General features: G+C 56.5%; 1 protein-coding gene across 1 annotated transcript in view; it reads left to right on the plus strand.

Annotated features, from left to right (window-relative positions):
- ABCC3 (ATP binding cassette subfamily C member 3) overlaps positions 1-17,641 on the plus strand; it is a 43,928-nt gene that overhangs the window by 1,587 nt on the left and 24,700 nt on the right. The window contains 10 exon segments of the mRNA XM_053892232.1: positions 9,107-9,283; positions 9,899-10,024; positions 10,244-10,381; positions 11,205-11,330; positions 11,543-11,604; positions 12,298-12,429; positions 13,656-13,713; positions 13,715-13,848; positions 17,032-17,288; positions 17,468-17,640. Of these exon segments, the coding sequence (XP_053748207.1) occupies positions 9,107-9,283; positions 9,899-10,024; positions 10,244-10,381; positions 11,205-11,330; positions 11,543-11,604; positions 12,298-12,429; positions 13,656-13,713; positions 13,715-13,848; positions 17,032-17,288; positions 17,468-17,640 (1,383 nt within the window).

Here is a 17,641-nt window from a genome sequence, read left to right on the forward strand (position 1 = left end):
ACAGTAAGTTGCAGAGCGCTGGACTGGGAAGCAGGGCCCCTGAGACATGGGTCCAGCCTTGCCATCGCCCGACTGTGCGTCCTTGGGCTTCTAGGCTCCTTGTCCCTGGCCTTCTTGCTGCTCGTGAACTCAGTGTACTTCCTCTGAGACCTCAGGATCCACGGGAGTCAGCTTATCTGTATTAGGTCCAAGGGATGAATCCCTTGTGGCAGTCTCTGCTTGGGTCCCTCAGAGGACAGGGAACTCACTCCTTTTCCTCATTCCAGTCTGAATGGCTACCGTCTTCCACATCACCTCCTCGCTCCTGAAGTTGTGCCAGGCTGGACCCAGCGTGGTTGGTGACGGGGCGGGATGGGGAGAAAGCAGGGGGCCTTCCGGCTCCTCCTCTGAGCTGAGACAAGGGAGGACCCGAGGCCAGAAGGCTGGAGCTATATCCCCAGGGCCAGTTCAGTTACCCCAGAGGCCCGGGAGTTGTGGGTGACCTTCAAGGTGGGCTAGTTTGCATCTCATGTGTATTGCGCGTTATTCGGGTATGCTGCCCAGAAGCTTTTATCTCAGGGGCCTGCGGGTGACCCACCTTGTGGAAAGTAGTTCAGGGCAGCATGCGAAGGGCCCGAGCCAGGACCGAAAAGGTGGGGGTTGGGCCCTCCCCTCCGCCCCCATGGTTCAGGCCTGTCCGCCCACTTAATCTCTGTGCCTTCTCACTAGCTTACCCGCACAGCCTCCCTTACTCATCTGTGACATAGAATAACTCATCTCCTAACCACCTAAGACTGTTGTGATCACATGAGCAGGGAATGGGAAACCATTCCAAGAACCACAAAACTTTCTGTGGGTGACAGGGTCCTGATAGTTCTGGAAAAGAGAGGGAAGTGAGAAATGAGGTTCGAAGAGGGAGGCAGGTCTGGGAAGACCTATGAGAGAGGGGCTGACGGGGCCACTGGGCCAGGGGCCTCTATGTCAGCTCTTTGCTGGGGGTTTTGTGGCTTAAATCTGTCTGCCTCAGCCCCAGACAAGCCAGAGGGCATCCATGAGCCCCTGGACTTGTGCACACACACCCGGGCGCTAGCACACAGAAAGCATGGAGTGAGTGATTTCTCTTTGACTTTCTCTCTCTCACCTCTACTGCTTTGGGGTAGATCACTAGCACCTCCGAGGGTTCCTTGGGAATTGTTATAGACATAAATTTCCAAATGAGCGAACCATGACCAAAGTGCCCAGCACTAATGAGGCCAAAGATGCTTCTAGAATAAAGAGGTGGTAGTGTTCCTTTGATGCCCCATTGCCTACCACCTGGAGGATTGTTTTCTGTTATGAACAACGGAGTCAGGGGAGCCCTCAAGTGTGAACAAAGGACACGGTGCCCCAGGAGATCTTGACTGGTTGGCAGAATTAGTCTCTATCTGGTGCCCCCAGGAAGCTCTTGGGAGGCTGATGTTGGCTCAGATATCGGAAGGTCCTGACCATGAGGACTGTCCAAAGGTGGCACCGATTGCCTGAGAAGTAGTGAGCTCCCCATCACTGAGGGTGTGCAAGCATATGGTTAGTGACCACTTGGTATGGATGCTGAAGAGAGGATTCAAGTCAAGGAAGGAGTCCTACTCTGAAATTCTGTGACCAACTAGGAAGAAGGAAGATGTGGCCAGTGGAAGATTCACGGGTTCCTCCTCTGACACGTCCAGACCTCTCTTTCCCTGGCTCTCTCTCCACTTCGGACATGGAGCTTACCTAGCAGCGGCTCTTGGTAGAGACCCACAGGTCTGCCACTGGTCAGGCACCAGCACCTTTGTGTTCCCTTGGTTGTCTGCCCACCCTCGGCAGAGGCAAAGCCCTCATCCTGCGGAGGCTTGGCTCCCTGTGTCTTCTCCCATCCAGCTAGTTCCATTCAGTCACTCACTAGCTGTGTGACTTTTGGCAAACCGCTCACCCTCTCTGGGCTCCAGCTGAGCTTAGGTGGACTCCGGGGGGGCCCCCTTCAGGTACAGTTTCCCCACACCGATTCCGGGAGGCTAATTCTCAGGCTCAGGGCCATGGCCATGATTAGAGCCCTCTAAACATTAGGGATCCCTCAGAGTGGGGGGGGGGGGGCACTCAGGTATGCCACTCCTGGGTGGCCAGGCCTCTCCCCTCCCCACCTGGAGCTGTTTCTGTTTCCCATGGTAGATGCAGGAGGTCGTAATGGGGGTGGTACCCTTGGGTCAGATCTCTCCTTCTTACTGGGTATTCAGGTTTCTAGTCTAGCGGCTCCCAGAACCGCAGCCAGAAGGTGATTCGAGAGGGGGTTGCATTGGCCGAAAGGAGATTTTTAACATTTCAGGTGATCTGGACACCTGTGGGAGGTCATGCTGGAGTCCTAGAGGAAGTGCAGTAGAACAGGGACGGGGACTCTGGAGCTAGACTGCCCGGGGTCCCAGTCCTGGTGCTAACCCGTGGGATCTGGGGCGTTCACTGCCCAGCCAGCCATGGGTCTCAGCTATTGTGGACGTGAGATGATAATCCTAGAGCACAGAGGTGCTCAAATAACCAGAGTCCCTGGTGGTTGGCAGGCCCCCCCTTCAGCATCTGGGCCAGCGGGCCCGTGAGCCACAGGCTGGCCCAGCACAGAGGGCCTTGTCCCCACCCCCAGGCCCTTGCAAAGGCTGCTGTTGCAGCCACAGTAGGGCAGTGAGCTTGAATGGGGATCGGGGATCAGGGATCAGAGCAGGCCCTTGGCCTTTCGGCACCTCCATTTCTGCTGAGATAAACGAACTTGTCAGTTGATCGCTTCTCCTCCCTTCTCCCTCCTGCACAGGATTAAGGAAGTAATTACTCTTCCCGCTGAGCAGAGGCTGTCCACAAGCCTGGGGCCCTGGCGGGGGTGGGGTTGGGGCTGGATGGTGGGGGGGTGGGAAGGGTAGGGGGGGTTGGGAGGGTGCTGGGAAGTCCCTGACAGAGCTGTGACCCAGCCAGGGCCATCCTCCCACCCACCTGGCTCCTGCTTGGGTCTCTAGGGATTTCAGCCTCCGTGCCCACGGAGGGGCCCTCCTCCGTGCGGTCCATTGGGCGCCAGACCTTATCAGTCCCGTGCAGCTGTCGAATTGCATTATTAAGGAAGCTGTTGTCGCCTGTGGAAACTGTATGGGGGTGGGGGGTGGGCAGGCTGTGGGCCGGGTTGCCAGTCCGGCCCAACCCAGCTCTTCTCTTTTGAATGCTCGTGGTTTCAGAGGGGATCATTCACCCTGCCCAGCAGAATTGTAGGGAGCGTCATGGGGTCCAGGAATGACCTCCACCAACCTTGTCCTTTGCACTCTGTTTGGATCAGAGACCCCCCTTGGGTGCCGAGGGCTGTGGTCTTGCTGTCAGAGAGAGAGCATACTGTACCCCTGGGCACTCAGCTGCAGAAACCGGGCTTCAGAGGGCCCCCTTCATTCCTTTCTCCATTCATTCATTCTTTTGTTCACCAAATGCATTATGAGTGTCCTCTCCTGTGCCGACCACTGTTCTGGGGCCCTGTGGTGAACACCCTGGTCCTCATGGAGCGTGTGTTCCAGTGGCTAGGGAAAATGGGACGGGCCAAGGGAGGTGGGGGTGGGCAGGAGTTCGGTTCTGGACGCATTGTGTATGATCTGTCCCCTCGATGTCCCAGCAAGGGCTCTGGGGTGAATAATCTAGGGGCACAGGCATGGGTGGGTGCCCACCGCCCCTGCAGAAGGCTCTGCCAAGGTGGCCAAGGTAAAGGAGCCTAGGCTGGATCTCCCCGTCGGTCCAAGCAGCCATCTGAGGTTTCACACCCCCAAGATCTCTTGATTGTTGCCACAGCGCAGCCTGTGTGTGAAACCGAAACAAAGTCCCAGCAGCCTCTTGCTCTGGCCCCTGTCTCCCTGAGTGCTGTCCTGTGAGACGCGGGGTGATCTGTTGTTCATTCTCTCCCTGTGGGGAGCTGCCTGAGATGCAGGCATCCCCACCCCACCCCCCACCCCCACCCCGGTACTCACGTTGGAGACGGAGCTTCAGAAGGTGAAGGAACTTGTCCCCGCTTCCGTGGCTCGGGAGTGGCAACTCGTACTGGGCCTTCTGCATCAGGCTTTGTGGCCACTCCCCACCTGCCTTAAAAAGCCATGCCCCCGACTTGCACGTTCATACAGTGATTCCCCATCATGGCCTTCGAACTCGGGCTCCATCCCTGCTACATACACACTCCCTTGTCATCAGCACCCACACCGTATCCGGGCTGCTCCTGTGTACCCAGCCCCGTGCAGCAGGCTGGAGGGGCGGGGGGCCGGGCGTCTGCCCTCCAGGGCGCACGTTGCTGCAGCAGATGGGATATGTGTGCAGGTGCAGGTGGCGGGGGTCAGGAGAAACCCAAGCTTGCTGTGACAAGGCCTGGGTGCCTGTCCCAGCTCTCTGTGGCCAGGTCCTCTGACCTGTGGCCCGACTGGGTGGAGCCTGCTTTCTCTCTCGTGAGCTGGACCTAATACCGTTCCACTTCTCTACTTCTGGAAGTTGTTCTGAAATGACGGCCAGGTAATGACCATGTAAGTGCTGTAACAAAATGCCACAGAGGGGGCCTTTATCACTCTCAGGTGACAGTCACTTACCTGGCTGCCCAAACCACCCAGGATAAAGCAAAAGAAAGCCCTGGCAGAGGCTGGGGTGTCCCAGGAAGGCTTCCTGCAGGAGGTGAGGCTCAGGCTGGGCCCAGTGAGGTCTGGAGACCTGAAGGTCTGAGTTATGGATGGCCTTGGGCAGGCCTGCTGGATCGTGAGGAAGTGGGTGGGTTTAATGGGCTTGCTAAATTTAAAATAGGGTGGGGCTGCCGCTGACAATAGAATGGATACATACATGGGTCCATTCATGCGATGCGCCACCACCTAGAAGGTCCCTTCGTTCAAGGGCCACCACTTAGAAACGAGGAGGGAGAATCCCTACTCACACTCAACCCCGAGGATGACCCCCACAAACACAGAGTTGTGTGAAAGAAGCCAGACGTGAAAGACACATACTTGTATAATTTCCTTTAGGGGAAGATGCCAGATGGGCAAAAGGTAATCCACATGGTTAGAAGTCAGGATAGCGTTCCTCTGCGGTGAGTAGTGGCTGGGAGGGGGCACGAGGAGGGGGTGTCTAGGTCCCAGCAATGTCTTGTTGCTCCCAGCGACGATTCAGGTGCTGGTTACACAAGTATGTTCAGTGTGTGAGAATTCACTGAAGGGTACGCCTAAAACGTGTGCGCTTTTCTGTAAGTTTATAATAGCCAGTGTTCTGGAAGTTGAACAGGAAGCATTTTGTTTATTTATTTATTTTTATATTTATTTATTTTTGAGAGAGAGAGAGAGAGAACAAGCGGGAAAGAGGCAGAGACAGAGGGAGACACAGAATCCGAAGCAGGCTCCAGGCTCCGAGCTGCCAGCACAGAGCCCGACGCGGGGCTCAAACCCACGAGCTGTGAGATCATGACCTGAGCCGAAGTCGGACACTTAGCTGACCGAGCCACCCAGACGCCCCATAAGAAGTGTTTTAAAAAGGGCAAAGGGCTGGATTAATTGTGTCTGCTTGCCCTCCCCCTGGGGTGCCTCGACTAGGCCTAGGGGTGTACCCAGCTCTGACGCGGCACCGAGCCCTGGGCCAGCATGCCAGGTGCTCAGCAGGAGTCCTTAGTCCTTGTGGGTCCTGAGCTCACTGAATGCAGGGCCCTAGACTACAAGCTGTACGTGGTATACACTTTGCCCACCGGGGCGTGAATCTAATACCCCAAAGCAGCATGCCCCTGGACCTCATGCTCCCCAAAGGCAGGGACACGTCTGCCACGGGTGCACCCAGCCCAGGGCGCGACTCAGAGCATACCCTCAACACAGCATCATCAAGCGAGAAAACGGATGCTCTAGAAAGGCGGATCCCTCATGAGGTGCTGACTTCAGAGGCGGGGGGTGGGGTGGGGTGGTATTCACGGTGGGAGACGTGGCTCCCAAGCCGGGCCCACCGGGTGGAGGGTGGAAGAGACAGAAAGCAGGTTGAGCAAAAGCGTAGCGGTGGGACCCTCAGAGCACATTTAGGACGAAGTGAGCTAGCAGCAGGGGAAAGGGGCAGCGGGGAAGAGAGGGCTGCAGGGTGCGTGGGCGCCCCATGAGCAGCAGGAGGCAATGTAGGTTCATGGCCCTGAAGCAAGGGGGCACAAAGCCGCATTTCAGGAAGAGCTCTGGGGCAGGGGCATCAGAGGGCAGAGGGCTGACCCAGATGGAAGTAAAGAGTAGAAGCTGAGGAATGGGAGGCAGGGTGTGCAAACCACCCTGTGAGTATTTTAAGATGGGAGAACGCAACTGGGCGCCTGGGTGGCTCCACTGGTTAAGCGTCATGATCTCGCAGTTCGTGAGTTCGAGCCCCGCGTCGGGCTCTGGGTTGACAGCCTGGAGCCTGCTTTGGATTCTGGGTCTCCCTCTCTCTCTGCCCCTCCCCCCCTCTCTGCCCCTCCCCCCACTCGCACTGTGTGTGTGTCTCTCTCTCTCTTTCTCAAAAATAAATAAACATTTAAAAAAAAATTTTTAAAAAGATGGGAGAACTCAAGCATGTGGATAGTTCAGTAGTTCCCAGGATCAGATGATTCAGGACCAGCTGGAAATTTCGAATGCCGTAGTAATATGCTTGGACTTTGTCTTCTAGGCTTTAGGGCACCGCTGAAGGTTTAAGGGGAAAGTATAAAATTATTTTATTCATTCATTTATTTAACAAATATTTCATTTAAGTTATGTAACCACATTCCCCGCCACCCCCGCTATGTGCTTGGCATTGTTCTAAGTACTTAAAACACATCAATAAATGAAATAAAAATGGCACCCCAGCAGGAAAAGATGAGAGAAAACACAATAAGCCAGTGACTTACATAGCATGTTAGAAGGTGACAGGTGCTATAAAGAAAAGGAAGATGGGACGCCTGGGTGGCTCAGGCGGTTAAACGACTGACTTTGGCTCAGGTCATGATCTCGCAGTTCATGGGTTCGAACCCCGCATTGGGCTCTGTGCTGACGGCTCAGAGTGAGGATTCTGCTTTGGATTCTGTGTCTTCCTCTCTCTCTCTGCCCCTTCCCCGCTTGCGCTCAAAAATAAACATTAAAAAAACAAAAAGAGCAGAGAAGGCAAGGAGAAGGTAAGGAGAGTCACTGGTGTGTAGAAGGAGCTGGATGGGCCCCCAGGACACTGCCATGCCAAGAGAGGGAACCGGCCAGGAGACTTAGAAGGAAAGACCAGGGAGGAAGGGAGAGGTCTGTCTGGGCAGGGATCTGGGCACCTAGGGGATGGAAGGGAAAAGATCAGAACCTTATGGAAATTACTCAGGGGGGAAGTGAGGGCCTGGACTAGTATGACAGCTGAGGAGCCAGAGGGGAGGGGGTTGGGGAGATGTTATTCCCAACATTACCTTCAAAGAAACCAAGGCCCAGAGAGGCAAAGGTTAAGCATGTTGCTCAACATCACACAGCTTGAAAAACATAGAGCCCACTGTAGTGGACCTTGACAGAGTCAAGTAAGTGTAAACTCTGAATATTTGTATGGCAAAAGCCATTCTATACTGGAAGGGTGAGGACACTCAAATGGGAAGGACAAGACAGGTGCAGCCTCATTATCAAATAATAATAAATCGAACAATAAAGGTAAGAACAAATTGCTTTAACATGTAGAAGTAGATAGAAGTTAGCATATTTGAACGTATTTGCCCCCAGAAAATGGAACTAGGGAGGCACTTGTGTGGCTCAGTCCACTAAGCATCCAACTTGCGCTCAGGTCATGATCTCGAAGTTCATGAGTTCAAGCCCCGCCGTTGGGCTCTGTGTTGACAGCTCTTTAAAAAAAAAGTTATGTGAAAGTATAACTTGGACAAAAACAAAAATGATCATTATTTAAATGGCCAGTTGGGAAGTAAGGAGTTTTATATCCTCTGGTGTTAGCAGTTGTCTCTAGATGGATGAGATTGGGGATGGGTTTTTTGGTTTTTGGTTTTTTGGTTTTTTTGTTACCTGCTTATATTTTCTGAGCTTTCTGGAAAGAACATCTAATGCTTTGTGGAGGTTGGAAGATCAGTTCATTTGTGGCCTTGGAAGAAACAGTCTCACTAAAATACGTGTTTGAATGTATTCCCCCACCTCTTTCCAAAAAGCTTGGTGGGTGGAGTTGTATTCAAAGACTGGACCCGGTCTTGTCGTGACTCAGTGGCTCCCCACCAATACCAGACTTCTAGTGCTAGGACCGGGGCAGTCCCAAATGGGGATGGTTGGTCACCCAGGCTTTGTAACGTACAAAGGTCTCTTTTCATTCCCTTGCTCCTTTGAGCCTACCCAGTCAGTGAGGTAGGTGGGGTGATGGATCACTTTCCTGAATCCAAAGGAGAAGCAAATTAATCTCAGAGAAGCTCCCAGTCCCTTCCCTGGGAGAGGCATGGAGAGGAAGTGGGCTCTTCAACCATGCGCATATATCGCGTTGATAAAATAAAACACATGGAGCGCCTGGGTGACTCAGTGGCTCAGGTCATGATCTCGAGGTTCGTGAGTTCGAGCCCCGCCTCGGGCTCTGTGCTGACAGCTCAGAGCCTGGAGCCTGCTTCGGATTCTGTGTCTCCCTCGCTCTCTGCCCCTCCCCCGCTCACGCTCTGTCTCTCTGTCTCTCAAAAATGAATAAAAAATAAAACACTGATTTTTTTTTTTTTTTAGAAGAGTGGAAATCTAGAATAGTGGAAAGGAGAGCAGTGGTTGCCTGCGAGGGATGGGCTGCAGAGGGGCCCAAGGGAGGTTGTGGAATGACGGAAATACCCTGTATCTTTCCCGCGGCAGTGGTTTTCTGGTGTGTATGACAACCAAGCCCACTGGGTTGTGCACTTTGCACGGGCACAGTTTATCGTGCTTTAATGATACCTCAATTAGAGAGAGAGGGAAATGAGAAAAGAGGGGCGACCATGGCCTCCCGGGAGAGCGCACACTCCTCCCGGGGCTTGCTCGCTTGCTCGCCAACCTCGTGTCATCTCCACGTGCCCTCTGACCCCCGGAGCAGGTGGAGTGCCTCTCTGGCCCAGCCACCTTCCTCCAGGGGGAGCCCCGTTCTGCGGCAGGCTGCCACAGCACCGAATTGTTCCCTCTGCCCCCAGGACGCCAATCTGTCTGTGCACACCGATGACCCGGACCTCACTCCCTGTTTCCAGAACTCCGTGCTGGCCTGGGTCCCCTGCATCTACCTGTAGGCCTCCCTGCCCTGCTACCTCTTCCATCTGCGGCACCATCACCGAGGCTATGTTATCCTCTCCCACCTCTCCAGGCTCAAGACGGTCAGGGGGTCAGGGATCTCTCGCGGGTGGGGCTGGGACCCGGAAGGTTCTGCTCATCACGATTCTCCCCCCCCTCCCATCCCCCACCCTCGGTGGCTGAACGCTTTCCCAGCTACACCTGCCCCGCAGCTCAGGCCACGACAGCCTGCCAGCTGAGTCTGCGGTCAAACGAGATAGTCCCTGCTTGCGAAAGTTCAAGAAAGTTCTCTGGCAACACTCTCCCCGCCCCCGGGGCGCTTCTGGCCAGTGCACCACCTAGCCTCCGGGGCCAGACCCTGGGTAGGATAAAAGGACATCCTCCAGGGGCGCCTGGGTGGCTTAGCCAGTTAAGCGCCAGACTTTGGCTCAGGTCATGAACTCACAGTCCGTGGGTTTGAGCCCCGCATCGGGCTCTATACTGACAGCTCAGAGCCTGGAGCCTGCTTCAGGTTCCGTGTCTCCCTTTCTCACTCTCTGCCCCTCCCCTGCTTGTGTGTGCTCTCTGCCTCTGTCTCTGTCTCCCTCTCAAAAACAAAAAATAAACATAAAAAAAAAGATTGAAAAAAAAGGACATCCTCCGGTGGGAACCGTCCCTACTTTTGAAGGTGGGGTTTCCACCCTGTGCCCTGTTTGTAGGCCTTGGGCGTCCTGCTGTGGTGCATCTCCTGGGCTGACCTCTTCTACGCCTTCCATGGCCTGGTCCACGGCTGGGCCCCCGCCCCCATCTTCTTTGTCACCCCGTTGCTGGTGGGGGTCACTGTGGTCAGTGCGGGGCCCTGGAAGTTGATGGGGGAGGGTCTCCAGTGAGTTGTGGGACCGTGATAGGGGAGCCATGGGCTCCTTGGAGAGGGCCGGACACCTTAGCAGTGGGAAGAGGAAGGAGTGACCCCCCAAAACATCTGGCCATGTGGGGTGGGGAGGACAGAGAAGGTCCAGATATCTGTGTACTCCGGCCCAGCCTTCCTTGCCCTCTCGGCACAGCTGCTGGCCACTCTGCTAATCCAGCATGAGCGGCTGCAAGGGGTACAGTCCCCAGGAGTCCTCATCATCTTCTGGTTCCCGTGCATGGTCTGTGCCATTGTCCCCTTCCGCTCCAAGATCCTGTCGGCCGTGGCAAAGGTAAGGGGCAAAAGGGGAACCTGCCAGGTGCAGCCCTATCCAGGGGATGGCCTCGGGGCTCAAGGTCACCGCCGGGTCCCAAGCTGCCCCTCCCCTGCTCCCAGGACCTCCCCTGCTGTTCAGTCCTTTCTACGTTGTCCCCTACTTGCTGTATCTGTGCTGGGAAGCAGACCAGGGAGCCGGGGGAGAGGGCTGGTGTCACACAAGGGAATGAGGCGGGACACGGCCATTGTGGGACGTTCACCGGATACAGGGGGCCGTTCTGCCGCCACCACGGGCACCGCCACGTGCAGGGTCTGCCAGGGGCCTGTCAGCGTCTGCGTATTGGACACGTGTGTGCGGACGCGCACGAGTAGTCTGTCCTACCAGGAAGTCCTGTTGTCCTGCTCTTCCCTTTTCTTCCCATCCCCCTCACTTCTCTGGTCTTCGTCTTGACCTTTCCTGCGGTGGTGGGGTGCAAGATTCCTCCATTTCCAGGGTGGGGGGCAGTCGAACGTGGTAGTGAAAGTGCAGGCTCAGAACATTCTACTCGCCCTCTCTGTGATCCTGGGCCAGTTGCTTCGCGATCATTTCCTCGATTGCAAACTGGATATCCCGAGATTTCCTACCCTGTGGGGAGGGTCAGACAAGGTGACTTCGGTGGGGTGCTTGGCGAGCCCTCACCGAACAGCGGCCCCCTCGTGACCTCGCCCCATCTCTCGGAACCTTCTGGGTCCTGCATCCGACCCTGAGGGAGCCTGGCACCCCAAAGGACCCTGTGGGGGGCAGGACTGCAGGTCCAGGGTTGCCTGTGTCTGACGTCCCTCCCCACTCTCCCCTGCAGGGCAAGACCTCAGACCCCTTCCGCTTTGCCACCTTCTACATCTACTTCGCCCTGGTGCTTTTCGCTCTCATCCTGTCCTGCTTCAGGGAGCAGCCGCCATTTTTCTCCCCAAAGAATGTCGACCTTGTGAGTCTGCTATGGAGGCTGGGTGGCCGTGGGGTTTCCACAGCCCACTCCTCAGCCCAGCCCTTACCAGCAGCTCCCGTCCCTTCCAGTTCCTTCCATCCCCATGTCGTCCTTCCCTCCAGGAAGGAACGAGGGCCCCTGCTCCCTCTGCTCCTCTTCGGGAGGGTGGTGGGCACGCCAGAGTCTTCCTCTCCTACCCTCTCATCTTCTAGAACCCCTCCCCAGAGGTCAGCGCTGGCTTCTTCTCCTGCCTGTCTTTCTGGTGGTTCACAAAGTGAGTCAGCTCTCCCTCCGTGCTGGGCCAGAGGGAGGAGGAGAGGGGAGGTGGGGAGGAAGGGGAGCGGGCCACAAGTTGAGCCGGCTTGTTTCCCTGCCCCAAACCCTGACCCCAGAGGGCATTCGGGGCAGGCGAGGGTGAGGAAACCTGTCCATTTGGACCATTTGGACTGGGGGCTGAGTGTAGAGGTCCAGCTGGCCCAGCTCCCATCCCAGCCCTGCATCTGGGCCTGTTCACAGGAACAGGCCCCGGGAGCTAGAGGGAAACTGTAATTACTTCCGAGCTCTTCCATCTGGGATAAGCTTACAGCTTGTCATTTCCTTGGCGGCCCCTCAGTGTGGCTTGAGCAGGATAATTGTGTCTGTGACCTGGGTGACAGCTCATTAACCACACCACACTGAGGAGGCACCTGGGTCTGGGACTCCATCCACCCGCACTTGTCCTCCCCCCGGGGCCACAGTCCGTGTGAATTTCATCACCAAGGCGCGAGGGTCAACATGGCATCTGGGGAAGAGGCGGAGACGGGGTGGGTAGGGATAGGAACTTGGGATGGGAGGCAGTGACCTCCAGGCTGTTCACTGTGGCCCGTGGCCATAGCCCTTCAGGGAGACTCTGGGGGCTCTGGAGACCCCGGTCCCTAGCTCTAGGCTGCTGAGCTCTGACCCTGCGTGGGCTTGCTGCCCGCCCCAGGACGGCCATCCTTGGCTACCGGCGCCCCCTGGAGGAGCAGGACCTCTGGTCCCTGACCGAGGAGGACCGCTGGCAGGTGGTGGTGGACAGGCTGACGGAGGCATGGAAGAAGCAGCAGAAGCAGGCAGCGCCGTGAGGCCCTCCCTGGGTTCCCACATCCCAAGTCTCCTGCGGGGGAGGCGGGTAGCCCTGAGGCCGATCGCAGGGGTGGGGGTGGGGAGAAAAGCAGGTGCGGGCGGTCCTGAGGGGGGACGCCCGGGCCTGAGTGGGGCCAGCTCTCCCCAGCTCTTCTAATTCCAGGGAATAGCTGACACTTGCGTAGCACTTCTTCTGTTACTACGTGGCCCTAAACACGTAGATTCACTCAATCTCTAACAGCCCTGCCGTGTGGGTTCTATTGTTTCCGTGTTACAAGTGGACGCTGAGGAGCGAGGGCCTAACAGGGCCTGCAAGGTCCCCGACTTGGTGGTGGCGGGGCTGGAACCCACCGGTGTCCGGACCCACTGCTCTCACCGCTGTGCTATCGTGCCCGTCCTGAAAGGTGTTTTCCGGGGACTTCCCTCAGAAGGGGAAGGGTCAGGGGAAGAAGGTTGAGGCCAGCCCCTCTTCTCAATCCCGCCTCCTCCTGTCTGGAGGAAGGGACCGAAGAAGATGATCCTTGGACTGAAGGGCCTTCCCACTGGCAGTTTCCCATCAAAGACCCAGGGACCTGTCTGGCCAACCGCCCAACCAAGAGAGCTAGAGCTCCGAGTCCTCCTTCCCTACCCGTTTCTGACCCCAGGACTGAACCCCCTTCCCTCCCCCCCATAATTGGGGACCCAGGACCTCCGTGCCTTTTCAGCCCAGAGCCCCTGATTGGCAGCTGGCTGGTGGAGGAGCCAGGGACTTGGACTTAGTCTGTGGTGTCTCGGCTTCCTTAGTTCGGGGCCTCGGAGAAGACATACGGGCCCCCCAGTCTGCATGCTGCACCCCCTCTCTTCCCCTCCATGCCACCTTTACCCCCTCCCTGCCCAGCTCTTCAGTGACCAGGTCACTCGCCATCTCTCCCCTTGTCTCCCTTCCCTGTCGGCATCCTCCCTGGAGCCGTGCTGTGGAGGCAGGGAGAGGGCTGGAAATTGCTTGAGTTGTAGTCCTTGGGGGTAGTGGTTAAGGCAGCCCGTGCGATAGCCTCATATGCCCGCAGACAGAGTCACTTGGGGAGTTCTCACCCGGAAGGTCATGTTGTCTGTCCCTCTGCCAGTCCTAAGAGCCAAGAAAGCAGGTCCCCGCACCCCTGCTCCTCGCCAGGCCCCACTGGTGCTTGTCTCGTGGGGCACATGTGACCCTTCCTACCCACTGCTCCTTCCTCCCTGGACCAGACACAGGGCCGCGGTGGCATCTGGGAAGAGTGTGTCCGGTGAGGATGTGGTGCTGCTCGGGGGGCCGGCCCAGGCCCCGGGAGTCATCCTTCCCGTGGGCCGTGCTGGCCACCTGTGGTTTGGGCATCTTCACGAGCATCTGCTTCAAGTTGACCCAGGACCTGCTCTCCTTCGTCAATCCGCAGCTGCTCAGGTCTGACCACACTCACTCTTGCTGCCACCCTCCTGGGTAAGGGGCGCCGGCTGGCGTCCCTGAGGTCTGAGCGCAGAGGGACACCATGGGAAAGATCCCAGACCGGGACCGAAGGGGCTCTCCCAACTTGCTGTGTGGCCTTTGGCAAGTGACAATACCCCTGTGCCAGAGTTTCCCCAATTCACATCCAGCTCATCTTCATTGGGCACGTGCTATATGCCAGGCACCCTGGTGGGCGGATGGACAAACATCCTCTCTTCAACCCCCTGAACTCCAGCCAGGGGGTTCTTGCCAGTTGATAGGCTCTGTCGTCTGTCCCATGAGTGGCCTGGACCAGGGAAAGCTCTCAAATCGGGGGGTAAGAAGGAGGGCTACCTCGCCGCTGAGCCCCCCAACACCTTGTCCCTCCACGTGTGCATCTGTGTATTCTCATTCAAAAAACAGCTGTTGAGCCCCCAGTGTACCAGAATGACGCTAGATACTAAGGATGCAGAGATCAAGAAAACACGGTGGGGGCGCCTGGGTGGCTCAGTCGGTTAAGCGTCCCGACTTCAGCTCAGGTCATGATCTCAAGGTCCGTGAGTTCGAGCCCCGCGTCGGGCTCTGGGCTGATGGCTCGGAGCCTGGAGCCTGCTTCCGATTCTGTGTCTCCCTCTCTCTCTGCCCCTCCCCCGTTCATGCTCTGTCTCTCTCTGTCTCAAAAATAAATAAAAAAACGTTAAAAAAAAAAAAAAAAAGAAAAAAGAAAACACGGTGGAAGACCAATGTGGGAATCCATTAGAGCACTGTGCAGACAGAGGTAGACTCGGGTGTCTGGAAATCCCTAGGAGGGACAAGGAGGCCAGGCAGGGAAGGAGCAACAGCGGGTGCACTTGCTTCCAGGAGAGGTCAGCAAGGTGGGAAGGACAGTCAGGTGTTGGTCGACTAGATGAGGAAGGAGGAGAAAGTTCAGCGCATGCAGAGTCACAAAGGCCTCAGCCGACATGACTCAAGAACTCCGGGTATTTCTGGAGGAAAGGGTGACCCGAGGGAGGGAGAGAGAGGGAGAGCCAAGGAAATCCTTGGAAGATTTGAAGCCGGGGGAGGGGCATCTGGTTTGCATTTCAGAAGGACCCCTCTGTCAGGGGATGTAGGGCCGGGTGGCGGGATGGAGGTGGGCCAACCAGGTCAGAGGAGAGTCCAGGCCAGGAATGAGATACGATTCAGGAGCTGCTGGGGAATTGGGTGTGTGCCAGGGAGAGGGAGGGGTCGTGGGCCACCTGGCTGTCGGATCTTTCTCTGAGATGATGAATGCAGCAGGAGGAGGGGGCTGGGCACCAGGCAAGGTGGTGAGTTGAGTCTTGGCTACGTTGGAGTCAAGGTGCTGGGGGACATTGTCCCAGGGGGACATTCCCAGCTAGCTGGAGACCACAGTTTCAGAGCCATCAGGTAGAGGCCCAGGGTCCGGTATCTGTGGCTGGGCTCTCCCAGAGAACTCATGTCGGTGGCCCCAGACAGAGCCCTAGGGAAATGTGACAAGTAAGGGGTGAGCAGAAGGCTGGCTTGGAAGGGCGAAAGCTGGGGAAAGAGCCAGTCGTGGAGCAGAGCACAGAGAATGCTTCTGGCAGAAAGCATGGCCTCCAGTGCAGCAGGTTGGCCGGTGAAATAGAGCCTGAGGGGGACAACGTGGGGTTTGTTAGTGCCGAGAATAGAGGCTGAGACGGAGGGGAAGGACCTAGAGCAGTGGGTCTGCCTTGGAGAGCAGGGGCTAGGGAGGTCTAGAAAGTTCCCATAAGGAAAACACATTCATTTCCTATGGCTGCTGGGACAAATTGCCACAAACTAGGTGGGGAGGGGCCTTAAAACGACAGGAACTTACCGTCTCACAGTTCTGGAGGCCAGAAGTCTGAAATCAAGATGTTGGCAGGGTTGGCCCCTTCTAGAGGTTCTGAATGAGAATCTGTACTGTGCCTCCTAGCTTCTTGTGGTTGCTGGCAATCCTTGGCCTCCGCTTGTAGACACATCACTCCCATGTCGGCCTCCAGCATTCTCCCCAGTGTGTGTGTGTGTGTGTGTGTGTGTGTGTGTACACGTGCATGTGCACATATCTGTGTGTGCACTCACATCCGTGGGTCTCTGTGTGCAAATCCCCTCTCCTTCTCTTATAAAGACACCGGTCCCTGGATTAGAGCCCACCCGACTCCAGTATGACCTCATTCTAACTTGATTACATCTGTAGAGACCTTATTTTTGAATAAGGTCGAATTCGCAGGTACCGGAGGTTAGGACCGGAACATCTTTTTTGGGGGGAGACACAGTCAACACGCAGCAAAAGGAGAGGCCTGTCTACACCTCGGGAGGTAGCTCCATGAGGTTGAGGGGAGGTTTGTCCCAACATGGAAGAGACTTGGTCATGCCGGTGGGTGAAGGTACAGAGCCGCCAGCAGGGATGAAGATCTTGATGGTCCAGAAAGGGTGGCAATGAGGGAGCGTGTTGCTGAGCAGGTGGATGGGAGTCAGGGCTCAGCGGGGCAGGATCAGGCTCGGAAAGCCAGAAGAAAAAGAAGAGAGCAAGTGTTTGGAGGGAAGTCCGTGGTTGTCAGGGAGTTCTCAATGGGCGGTTAAGTGGTAAGACACGAGCGGGGCGGCTACTGAGTGGGGTGGGGAGTGGGGGCAGTGAGAAGGTTAGAGACAAGAGGTGCAGAGGGCCAGGGGACAAGAGGTAGATTAGCGCCCTGGAGAAGGTCACCAGCAGCACCGGGGGCCACTGATGTTGGAAAGGCTGGATTTGAGGGGGAGAGTCTGTGGGGTCGTGTGGTAGGTTCTAGAGCCTTCAGCAGCCAAGGAGAAGGTGCAGGAAAGTCTAAGCTATGGACCTGTGGCATTTCTTCCTGCCACGTGGTCCAAGAGGCAAGAAAGGCAGGCAGGCAGGCTCGCAGGGAGAGAGTGATAGAAGCAGTGGGCCGCAGCGCCATGGCAGGTGGGAAAAGAGGTGAGGGCAGAAGGGACAGACGATGGGGGGGTCGTGGTCTTAAGGTGGCATAGGGCTGAGCCGGGGTGTGGGGGTGGTCTGGGTGGGGGTGTGGAGGGCCAGCAGCCCCTGCCTGGGAGAGTGGAGGCTAAGGGTGGGAGGGGAGGGCGGCAGGAGAAGGAGTGGCCTGGGGGACCCCTCCCCGCTCTCATGCCTCTCTCCTCTCCTTGCAGCATCCGGATCAGGTTTATCTCAAACCCCGTGGCCCCCACCTGGTGGGGTTTCCCGGTGGCCGGGCTGATGTTTGCGTGCTCTGTGATGCAGACTCTGCTCTCACAACAGTATCTCCACTGTATCTATGTGACGGTGTTGAGGCTTCGTTCGGCGATCACAGGTGTCATCTATAGGAAGGTCCGCTGGAACAGGGTGCCGGGGGGCCTGGGTGTGAGTCTGACTATCCTTGGCTGGCCGGCTGTAGTCGCCTTCCTGTGTGTCTGGACTCCTTCCTCTGTTTGCCTCTTTGTTTCTAGCTTTTGACATTGTCTGATGGCCGGGGGCTTCTGCACCTGTTTTCGTATTTGGCCTTTTTCCGTATGTTTGTTTCTCACTATCTGTTGGGCTGACTACCATCTCTTGCTTCCTGCCCAGCTCCACATTTCTGATCCATAGGCCTCTGTCCGTCTGTGGGGGTCTGTGCACATTCTTTAGGTATTTGTCTTATCGATCCACCCATGCCTCCTCAGAACCTGGGTCCTTCCATCTTGGCTGGGGTGGCTTTAATCGTCTTGCTGGTCCCACTCAACGGAGCTGTGGCTGTGGCCATGAAGATGCATGCCTTACAGG

Source organism: Panthera pardus, unplaced genomic scaffold (assembly GCF_024362965.1).
Source record: "Panthera pardus isolate Hobbes unplaced genomic scaffold, ASM2436296v1 HiC_scaffold_3, whole genome shotgun sequence".
Classification (NCBI taxonomy): Eukaryota; Metazoa; Chordata; class Mammalia; order Carnivora; family Felidae; genus Panthera; species Panthera pardus.